Here is a 12,094-nt window from a genome sequence, read left to right as displayed (position 1 = left end):
CACCGTCCTATGAATCACATCGTCATGTAGCGATTGAGTTGAATTGTATTCGCGTCAGAAGAAAAATTGGCCAAGAATTCTGTCAGTTATCATCATGTAGTTATTGAGTTAATTGTATTGACTTGAATTGTATTTGCGTCCAGAGGCAGAATTGACCGAATTCTGTCTGTTTATTGTTCAGACTCTATGAATTGAGTACATTTGAAGAGATTTCATTAGTTAGGAAGACGGTATTCTAGTTGACCATTATTGTGTCGAATTGTATTTGCGTCAACTGAATCACATCATGTAGCTATTCAGTTGAATTGTATTTGCATCTAAAAGCGGAAGTGGCCAATAATTCTGTGTATTTGCGTCAACTGAATCACATCATGTAGCTATTCAGTTGAATTGTATTTGCATCTAGAAGCGGAAGTGGCCAATAATTCTGACATGAGTTGAATGTTCAGACTCAATGAATTGGGTACAGTTAATGTTCAGAGTCAATGAATTGGGTACATTTGAATGTTCAGATACAATGAGTTGGATACAGTGGAAGCCATTTAGAGTTCTCCTATAATAATCTTCTTCGCTGTGAGAGATTTCATTATTTACTCAGACGGTATTCTAGTTGTTCATCATTGAAATTGTTTCAAAATACTGAAATTTCATTTTAAGGTTATCAGAAGGAAGTTATTATCAGTTGTCTGAGAAGGATATGGCTGTAGCCAGTGATATTGGTAATGAGCGTTCTTTAGAGCAAACTCCCACTTGGGCAGTCACAGTTGTTTGTTCGGCCTTCGTTATCATCTCCTTACTTATTGAACGGGCTATCCATCACGCTGGAAGTGTAAGGATTTGCAAACATACTCTTCAATTTAATATCTTACTTCGATTTTGCAACGGATTTGGTTTAATTGTATTCGGTATTTAGCAATAGATTGACGCTTTATGCACTAGATTTGGTCACACAAACATATTCCCTCATCGGTAGGCCAATACCAATAATCGGCCACCAAAATTTTCATTATAATCAGCAGAAATTTTTATATAGGTGTATATTCCACATGGCGAACGATCAAGAGTTGAACGTAACGTCTATCTGTAATATTAATCTTTCTGTGATTGTATTGCAGTGGCTCTCCAGGCGAAATAAGAAGGCCCTGTATGACGCACTTGAAAAGGTGAAAGGAGGTAGGCTTGTTGTAATGGTCTCCGTAGATATCGAAATAAGTTTGTTTGATGTTAAGTTTTTCAGTGGTATAAAGGCATTAGGAAAGGACCATTTTCTCCAATAGGCAAAATTGATATTTTTTCTTTAAATATTGTTGGAATTATATTAGATGGATAGCATCATAAATACAAAGTTCTACTTATAATTTTTTAACTAAATTCCACTTGTTTTAAATCTTCTAAACTATGAAATTTTAATTTCAGATAGTTTTGATCGGGCCATTCTAAATTGAATTTAATATAAATACATTTTCCCATAAATTAAGAGTCATGAAAGGGTTGCGGTCTCAGAAAAATATTCACCGAGTTTGGATCGATTGCCAGATGAAATGAATCACCCCTTCACCAATTAGTTTACCTGAAATTGTGGTTGAACCCCATATATCAAAGCTTTCTCCGTTACTGTCATAGATTGTACTGTGGTTTGATATGACTATTCAACATTCTACATGGACTTGTGTAAGCAGGCAAGAATTTTGCCTTGAAGGCAATTTTCCAGCAGGAATTCGGTGAATTTTATTTTCTAAACACGTGAAGCTGAGCTTTTGAATTGTTTTTTGAAATAAGGATTGTTTGGATTTTTTTTTAAATAATAGAAATAGATTTAGCACCTTCACCTAAAATTCTGAAACTTAAAACCAGTAACCTAGATTTTTAAAAATTTCCACAATTCTTTTTCAAAATCTTACGGGAAAACCCATTTTGCTCTTGTTGTATTGCTTTAGGTTTCGAAGTAAGAGATTAAAATAAGCACATCGTTGTAGCAAGTCTTATCTTTTAGCAACTCTCAGAATTTCAGAATGAGATTGCAGCACATGACATCGGCTGACATAATACATTTTAAACATTTTAAATGGGCTTTTTTGGATTGCAGAACTGATGCTTATGGGATTCATCTCGTTTCTACTGACCATTGGAGAGAAGCCCATTTCTAAAATTTGTATACCGAAAGGAATGGCTTATAGTATGCTTCCATGTCAAAAGGAAGAATCAATGGCTCCTGCTATCGATCATTGTTCTGAGGTGGACACCAAACTTTATGTTGCTTATTCTAATTTCCCAATACTCTAGATGTTACTTAGATCGTGTTAGTCCATTTGATATGATTCAAGATATTTATGATAGTTTGATAATTATTCATTCCCTCTTGATTCAAGGGTAAGTATCCTCTGGTCTCCCTCACTGGCATGAACCAGCTCCACTACTTCATCTTTACGTTGGCAACTGTCCATGCGTTATATAGTGTCCTAACAATCGCCTTAGCAAGAGCAAAAGTAAGTGCCATGGGAAATAACTGATCTTCTCCCATGTCATTCAGTTTAAATTTTTTCTCGGTTTGAATTTGCTTTCATATCTTCATGCATTCGAAACATCTTTAACTCAAAATACAAGTCATTTTCGGTCATAGATGAGGCGTTGGAAAGCATGGGAAAAGGAGATAGTAACAATGGATTATCCATGTTCACATGGTGAGTTATTCTCTAAATGGCCTCGTCTCGTAGTCTGTCATGTTTGAAAAATGGCACCTAACCTAGGTTACGGATCTGGAAATTTCAACGGGTACACCTGTGAAATGATCTTAGGTTCAAACATCAAGAATAGTTACGATTGAATAACGCTTTGAGGAATTTTAGAAAGATTGTTCTCAAGTACAAGCAGCTACGTGCTTGCTGTTTGTTTCATGCAGATCCTTCAAGGTTCAGGTTAACCCAACAAACTACATTTGTAAGGCGTCATATGAATTTCTGGAGCAGAACACCCATTATTAAATGGGTGGTAAGTAATTCATACTCCAAATTTTCAAGGGATTTATCTTGCTTGAATCCATTTTACATGTAATATTAATATTCATTGCAGGTTTGCTTCTTCAGACAATTCTTTCGGTCAATAAGGAAAGTTGATTACCTAACCTTGCGGCATGGCTTCATCATTGTATGTCTCCATAACTTTAAACCTTCGTTTCGATTTCAGCTTGGTTATGTAAACAACCATTTCATTCACATGATTTATCTGATTTGTCTTGTTAATTTTCTTCCTTGGTACTGTATAGGCCCATCTCTCTGCAAATAACAAGAAGTTTGATTTTCATAAATATATAAAGAGATCATTGGATGACGACTTCAAGAGGGTGATTGGAATCAGGTTCTATTAACTTTTTGTGCGTAAAAACTTTGGTCTCTAGCAATAATAATTGATTTTCCTCCTGCAACGCTTCTCAGTCCTCCTTTTGTTTTGTTTCTCTGGGAAACCTCCCCTTGCTTTTTACCTAACACTACAGCAGTTATTGCGTTATCTGCAGTGTTCCCCTGTGGACTTTTGCCATGGGCTTTTTGCTTATCCACTTGCATAGTAAGACTTCACAACTCTCTGTCTTACTCCAATGTTTAGTTTTGTTTCTGTTACTAGCGAATCTGACGTTGTCTCTTTCACTGGCTGCATTACTGGGTGAGCAGACTGGCATTCATACTTTTGGTTCTCCTTCATTCCCTTAGCTGTAAGTCCCTGTAAATGTTCAGAAGTAGAATTACTCATGATATAAGTTAATGATATTGAGAAGTTGTCCACTATTGACTTCTGCGTGTTTATTGCTGCTTTACTTGTGCAGATAGTTTTGATAGTTGGAGTGAAGCTGCAACTTATAATATTAGAGATGGCCTTAGCAATTCAAGGGAGACATTCTGTAGTTAAAGGAATTCCAGTGGTGCAGCCAACCGATAAGTTGTTTTGGTTCGATCGCCCTGAACTTATTATATTCTTGATCCATTTCACTCTGTTCCAGGTATCGAAATAATTGCATTGTAAATTTTATTTCCTTAATTGTGTCTATTATATTTATGACAATGACATAAAGGCTTGATGGTTCCTGCAGAATGCTTTCCAGCTTGCTTTCCTTTCGTGGACATGCGTAAGCCACTTTTATTTTTAATTATAATAAATTATAATATCAGCAAAGACTTTGAATCTGCACAGTTAACAATAGGATCACAATGATGATTGCAGTGGCAATTTGGCTTAAACTCCTGTTTCCATGATAGGCTTTATACGGTCATATTGCGAATGGTCATTGGGTAAGTATGTCGATCATTATATAAAAGCATATTCCCGTCATAAAGGTCTTTTCTTCGGTTAATTTTAACAATTGCTTTGTATTTAATTGTTATAGATCAAAATTAACTGATAACCTTGTTTCTTGTTAAAATTTCCTAATGAGAACACTGAATAAAATTGTGTTATGAACTGAACGATAACTGAATTGGGTGATGTAATATCCAGGGTGCTTGTGCAGTTTATATGTAGTTATGTCACGCTTCCACTCTATGCACTTGTGACACAGGTGAATTTTTATCCCAATTTCAAAGAGAGTTTGAACTTTTCGAAACCTACTGAATTATGTTAATAGAAAATGGGAAATTGTCGGCATTTTTCTTAATTGTCTCTCTACTCTTATAGTTCAGCAAATAATGGGTAAATATTTTTCTTCAATTTGTACAAATAACTCTGGTCCTTTTAATTACGGTATCAAAACTGATACATATGCTATGCAGATGGGTTCGCACATGAAGAACACGATATTTGACGAACAAGTAGTTAGTTCCTTGATAAGATGGCATGAAAGAGCTAAGAAAAATATCAAAATAAGAAATGCAACGCAGAACACAATATCTGAAGAACGGATAGCTAGTGGCTTGAGCAGATGGCATCAAAGAGCTAGGAAAAATATGAAAAGAAGAAATTCAAACTATATATTTTCAAGCAGAAGCAGAATGTCGAAGTCTGAATTTTCAAACAGAGGGGGAACTCCAAGTGTGGAAACAACTCCAAGCCATGGATCTTCTCCATTGAACTTAATGCGCAGGTATACTACTATGGGAGACATTGAAATTCCAGATATTTCCCCAGATTACGAAGCAACCGAATCCCCAGAGTACTCAGAAGCTACAGCGCAACATCCCATTTCAAAACAAGTAGAGAGCTCAAATCTGGGAATGGTTGCATCTTTTGCATATCTTCCGCAGCCTATTAGAACTGTTTCGATTTCTGAAACCTGGGGTGTCAAAGAAGTCACAGAAGAGCAGCTTACTTCAGAAGATGTAAGCATAGAGGTTACAGAAGAGCAGCTTACTTCAGAAGATGTAAACATAAATAGCAGAGATTTTTCATTTGTCATGTCTTAATTGTGTGTTTCATATCAATTAAAGATATTAAAGATAATAAGAAAAAATGTAATATGTTTTAGTTAGATTTTTTTTTAGCGATGGACTAGTATTTTCTAAGAATTTACGAGCCCCAAGGCTCAGCAGTTTCTATGTTTTATAATTAACGCACTCCAAAATTGGATCAGCCTGGTTGTAAAAAGGGATGAGAGTCCTGCGGGAATAAACCAAGTGATATCAGCCTGGTTGTAAAAAGGGATGAGAGTCCTGCGGGAATAAACCAAGTGATATGATAAGAAACCAATTCCAAATCAAACTATCAAGCTTAACTTTAGCGGGCAGGTAAAATTAATATATAAATTATGAATTTATATCGTTAACAAAATTTAATATTTAATGAATACCGTAAAATTGATCGTTAATTTTATTATATAATTTTAATAAAACTTTGCTTCATATCCATTGAAAATATGAATCTGTAATTGACATAAAAGAGTACATGAATCTGCAACTCATATTAAAAAAAAAAATTTAAAATTATGTAAATAACTTTTGCTTGTGCAGAGAGTATAAGTTAAAATGCATACCCATGTGAACTCTTTTTATTTTCAATCCATATCAATGGCACGATCTATCCGCCGGGGGCAATGAGAGGACCACCTACCCTCTCGTTCAGTCACCCATATCAACATCACAAGTCCGGCCGGAATAAAAGTGGAGTGACTAATCAACGTCAAATACCTGGCGGCAAGGTAAACACGACAACTACTAAAAGGAGGATCACACTTATTGGAGTATGGAATCTTTTTCAATGATTATGACTAGTTGATCGTCGTTTGTTTTTTTTTTGTTTTTTGTTTTTTTTTTTAAATTACGACGATGATTTTTTCCTATATTTTATCACGAGGATGATGTGTTAGACTTTTCATTCTTAATGAAGTTGATGTGTGAGCTTAACTCGTATTAGTCACACAATTTATTTTTATGCTTTTTACAATTCATTGTGACCAACGAATTATTTATATTATTTAAGAATTTTAATAACGAAAATTATTTTAATATTAGTTTCAAAAAATTAATTGATTTAAATTTGTTTAATTAATATATTCTTTTAAACTGAAATAAAATTGAGCACAAACTCTTAGAATCAGGTTAAAGATAGAGGCTTCCAGTAGACAGGCCCCATCCTTATATCCAATGCATGGCTAAAACGCTACCGAGAGTAGATGAGAGCCTATAATAATGGCGACAAACCAAAGCAACCAAATAGTCGAAATTAACTTAAGCCAAAAATGAAGTTGCTGCCTTGAGTCCTTTGCCAAATATGCACAGTGAAAAGTTCAATATATTCCACATGAACTAAAGCCTACATTCAAGCGCTTCCAAAACAATCGTTCCAAAAATGTCAACCCTTTCCCCTCTAGGTTAGGTTAGGCCACAAGGTCGTAGGTCCCAATAAAATATGCCCTCAAGAAGAGTTAAATGGTGTTGCAACCTAAAAAGCCACACAATGATCAAACTCCACAATAAATTCCCTCTCATACAGCTAAAGAAATTAATAGAAAACAGCATGGGGAGACAAGGCCAATGTCCTTGCGACCATCGAAAGCTCTGTTCTCTCCATTGCATCCTCTCTGGTGAAAGAAAATAAAGAAAATTGGTAGGTTGATACGTTAATATCAGAAACTGGAAGACTCATGGAATGAGCTTCATCATTACATTACAAACATATAAATTTATACACAGATCCACTACAACTATTCACTTACTGCTATTTATTATCTACTTAAATCTGCCGACTACAGTCGCTCTATGCCGACTAACACCGTCATACGGTCAGGCGTGATTAATGTTCTAACACCTCCCCTTAATCACGACGACCTAAAATTTAACTTGCCTGCTGGTCTAAGTCTCAGCTAGGCTTACAACAAAATATTTCATTTTTGACTTCTTGCTAAGGGGTCCATGCTTGTTCCGACGAAGGCTCTTTTGAGGTCTAAACATAAACAAATGACCGTGATGGCTCTCTCCTCATTTCGTGGCTAGAACACAGAAATCACATTCAATAGACAGCTTCAACCAATTCGACCTTCACCAAAGCCTTTACCCGCTGCAAACCGATTTTTCTACAACATTCAAAGAACATGAAGAACAGAGAGGAACAACAGCGTTCCAATCTTCACAATACCACAATGCTACTCAAACAGCCATCGCCTCAAAAAATAATTGTCTAGCAATATTAATGTAGGTTTCTTCTCCAGGAAGCTTCTAACGGCTCCAACGCTTAACACACAGTCTCCTCCAAGATTCACAACAACGACGCTTCTGTGGCTCTCAAGCTCTCAACGCACAGCGCCCTCTTTTACCAGCACTTCACAGCGCCTCTTGGAAAATCCCTAGCTCCTTTAGCAAGCGTCTCTCCTCGGCCCTGCAGGCTCCACACAGGGTGATTCAATGATTCTCTTTCAACAGCACTCTGCAACAAACAGCTTTTAAAAAAAAATACTCTAGGTGGCACACAATCCACCACTCATCAAACACAAATGGGATCTCTCTCCTTGAGACCTTCACACCACTGAGACCTCCTCTAAGCAACTCACCTCAGTGCTCTAACATCCCGGCAACACAGGACTCTTTGCGTCCTCAACACACAGGGTCACACAAGTTTCAGAAAACAATGAAGACTCACGCATATTCAAAACACAACAGATAATCAATACAACACTCACAGCACTCATCGGCACTCAGCACACACAACAAGCTGCGCCGACGCAACGATGGGCGATTTGGCAATACCAACTTAGAGAGCACACAACTCTCTCTCACAGAAGAGCCTTAAGCTCTCAACACTCAACCAGGCAGCACTCGAAGTTCACAACTCGCCTGAGCTCTATCTTCTGGACCGCGCACACAGCGCCACAGGGCGACCTCTCACAATTCAAAACAGCCCACACTCTTGAGCTCTCCACTCTGCTGAAACCCTCGGCTCTAATACCATATCAGAAACTGGAAGACTCATGGAATGAGCTTCATCATTACATTACAAACATAAATTTATACACAGATCCACTACAGCTATTCACGTACTGCTATTTATTATCTACTTAAATCTGCCGACTACTGTCGCTCTACACCGACTAACACTGTCATACGGTCAGGCGTGATTAATGTTCTAACAGTTAATTGTAGTAAACTTGCACGCCCCATGAGATACCTCCCCCTATGCTCATCCACCCTCATTAGGGAGACATTTTAAGAAATATTAATAATGGAAAAATATAACAATATTGTTATAAAAAAAACATTTCAATAACTATTTTAAGCAAAATATTAATATTTAAACTTATATGCATAAAAGGTAAATAATTTTTTATATTTAAAACATATTATTGAAGGTAGACCTTCCTTATAGTTAAAATATTTTAATTATATGTTATTTAATATAAGGGAGATACGTAAAACATTTTAAAAGTGTAGTTTGTAGTATGAAGGGGATGTTTAATTCTAATTAGTATTTAACAAATGTATAGTTATTATTAGATTTGTTTTAACTTTGACATTAAAGTAAATTTTTTACTAATATTTGTGAAATAGGGTGGATAAACCCTAATTAAACCTAGAGGCATATCTATTATGGAATTGTGCTTTAACAATTTTAATTTAATTATCAATAATTATTATGTGGATAATAAGGATTTAACTTACATGGAACATTCTAAAGTATTCTCAATAGTAGTCATAGAAGATTTATATTTATCTCTGAAGTATTTATGCCCTTTTATTCCTTTTAATTAAATTGATTAATTGAAAAAAATGTCATGTGGACTAATATCATATGAAAATAGTTATGGTTTTTTGGGTATCTGGTATTAATAATCCATGACATTGCCTATTTACTAGTTCATAATATCCACGATAAAGTGGGTGTGAATCTCTATCATTAAGAATCTTGTTACATGTTTTTTGAAATATATGTGTGTGTGTGTGTGTGTTTTGAACTCATATCAAATACTTTTATAATTAATAATAATAAGGAAAATTTAAAATAAAGTTATAATTTAGCTACTTTTATGATTTTTTATGCTTTTTTCAATCTTAACAATGTGAGATATATCATGAACTAAGTGTTTTAATTATGGATTGATGTGGAATTTACCAACTATTTAATATACATGGCTGGGATAGTATTCAATTTATATGTACCCCAAAGGATTAAGATATGCTCCCTATCCACCTAAGATGTGGTTACTCATAGAAGTCATTCCTCCATGTCACTTTTTGGTATTGAAATAAGGGAAATCAATAGGGAAAGATATTCTAAGAAAGATTAACATGTTCCTTAAAAGAGAAGGTTTCCTTTGGTAAGGATGCCAACTCTTTGTTTTACTCCCCTCCAAGGTTTAATTCCCCGAAGTGACATGTTGACCTCTTTTTTTTGAGAATTTGTTTCTTTCTTGGTTGGATAAAGGTCGTCTAATAAGCAAAAGATGAAGCAGGAATGACAAACCAACTCTATATGTGTTTTATTTGGAAGCCACTTTATAAAGAGTAGCAGCAAGAGTGGTGCACGAGGTCAAGCTCCAAGGACTCAGAGGCAGTCAAATTAACATAATCACACTGATCCTGTAGGAGTAGTAATTAACATAGTCATGCCAGACATAATATAATAATGTTATGTAAATGATGTTGACCAATGGCATGATAAATATTTTGTAAAATGTATAATCATGTGCACAATAGTATATATCCTAAAATATAATGTATAACTAGCACAACCACATTAAAAATATTAATATGGTTGATATAGCTAAAGGTTTCATTTGTATTTACTATATATAAATATACTATTTGTATCTACCATAAAATACTATTGCAATAAAAATATTATTATTATCATTATAGTTAATAGTAATTATTATTTAATATTAAAATTTGTTTATTATTATTTAACATTAAATGTTTTTATTATTATTTAATATTAAATGTTATTTTTTATTATTAGGAATATGAACCCTAAGACTAATAAACTTTAGGGATTGATATTATAAACCCAAGATAATAATCAATCCAAGTTGTTGATACTAAAAACCCAATGGAATAATATTAACCCAAAGGGATAATAAAGCAAAGTGATTATTACTAAAACCCTAGGGTTTATATTTCCTTGGATTTATAGTATTAATTCCTTGGGTTTATAATATCAATCCCTTGGGTATATTAATCTAAGTGTTCATTTTCCTAGGATATAATACTATTCATAGATTTAATTTATTAATCCCTTAGGTTCAATATAAATCATGGTCAACCAAGGATTTATATTTCTTGGATTTATAATATTAGTCCCTTGGGTTTATAATACATTAGCGTCTTAGCATTAGCCCTTGGGTTTATTATCCCCTTATAATATCAATCCTATGGGTTTACTAATGTAAGGGTTCATATTCCTAGGGTTTAATACGAAAACCCTAAGGGATTATGAATCAAAGGCAGTAATATTAACACAAGGGGTTAATACTAAAAACCCAAGGAATTATTAACCCAAGGGAATCATATTAAACCCTATGGATTAATATTATAATCCCAAGGTATATAAATCATAAGAAAAATATTATAAAACCTAAAATAAACATGGTCGACCATGGTTGACAATTGTTGATTTTCATTTTGAGACAATCCTATTCACAATGTAATGTTGGACCATGGTTGACCATGGTCAATCATCCTTATTCTAGGGATTATAGTATTTATCTTGTGGCTTATATACCTTCGGTTTATAATATTAATTACTTTGGGTTTATAATCCCTTAGGCTTAATACTAAAGATCCAAGGGATTATAAACCCTAGGGATTAATATTAAGTACAAACCTTATAAATAATAGTATACCATGGGAATATTATACTATTGGGTTTTAAGTATTGAACCCAAGGGATTATAAACCCAAAGGAATAAAATTAAACCCATGGAATTAATATTATAAACCCAAGGTATATAAACACTAAGATATTAAATAACCTCAAATAAAGATGGTTGGCCATGGTCAACCATGGTCCAATGTCGCATTATGACAATAATTGTCTCAAAATGAAAATCAACCACTTTCAACCATGTTTATTTTAGGGTTTATAATATTTATCTAAGGGTTTATATACCTTGGGTTTTTATTATTAATCTCATGGGTTATTATCCCTTCAGTTAATATTATTCCTTTGGGGTTTTAGTATAATACCCTAGGAATATGAACCCTTAGATTAATAGACCTAATGGATTGATATTATAAACCCAAGGTAATAATAAACTCAACAGGTTAATACTAAAACCCCAAGGTATCATAAATCGAAGGGACTAATATTATTAAACTTAAAGGGATAATATTATAAATCCAATGTATATAAACCTTTGGTTGACCATGAGTTATAGTGAACCTAAGGGATTAATATTATAAACCTATGAATAATATTATACCCTAGGAATATGAACCCTTAGATTAATATACCTAAGGGATTTATATTATAAACCCAAGGGATTAATACAAAAAAACCAAGGGAACATAAAAGTTAGGGTTAATAGTATTAATTCATTGGGTTTGTTATATCTTGGGTCAATATTATTCTCTTGGGTTTATAATCCCTTGGGGTTTTATTATTAACCCTTTGCGCTTATTATTAACCACCTGGGTTTATAATATCAATTTGTTGGGTTTATAATAAAAATATTATAACCCTTGGA

The 12,094-nt window shown here is 34.1% G+C and overlaps 1 protein-coding gene across 1 annotated transcript; it reads left to right on the top strand.

Annotated features, from left to right (window-relative positions):
- The first annotated feature begins 422 nt into the window (after window positions 1-422).
- Window positions 423-5,387, top strand: LOC149191071 (MLO-like protein 9). Its single transcript, XM_089410658.1, has 15 exons — window positions 423-829; window positions 1,116-1,173; window positions 2,087-2,235; window positions 2,370-2,486; window positions 2,621-2,681; window positions 2,900-2,988; window positions 3,070-3,144; window positions 3,263-3,354; window positions 3,512-3,561; window positions 3,666-3,706; window positions 3,818-3,991; window positions 4,082-4,117; window positions 4,213-4,280; window positions 4,486-4,546; window positions 4,758-5,387. Exons 1-15 carry the CDS (start codon window positions 698-700, stop codon window positions 5,385-5,387), a joined length of 1,833 nt encoding a protein of 610 aa, XP_089266784.1. The 5' UTR covers window positions 423-697.
- Window positions 5,388-12,094: the final 6,707 nt, after the last annotated feature.

This window comes from Pinus tabuliformis, chromosome 3_1 (assembly GCF_031772625.1).
Source record: "Pinus tabuliformis cultivar Carrire ecotype Pingquan chromosome 3_1, CPIR1, whole genome shotgun sequence".
NCBI lineage: Eukaryota > Viridiplantae > Streptophyta > Pinopsida > Pinales > Pinaceae > Pinus > Pinus tabuliformis.
The sequence above is the reverse complement of the archived record's forward strand: the minus strand, read 5'-3'. Positions and strand labels throughout refer to the sequence as shown.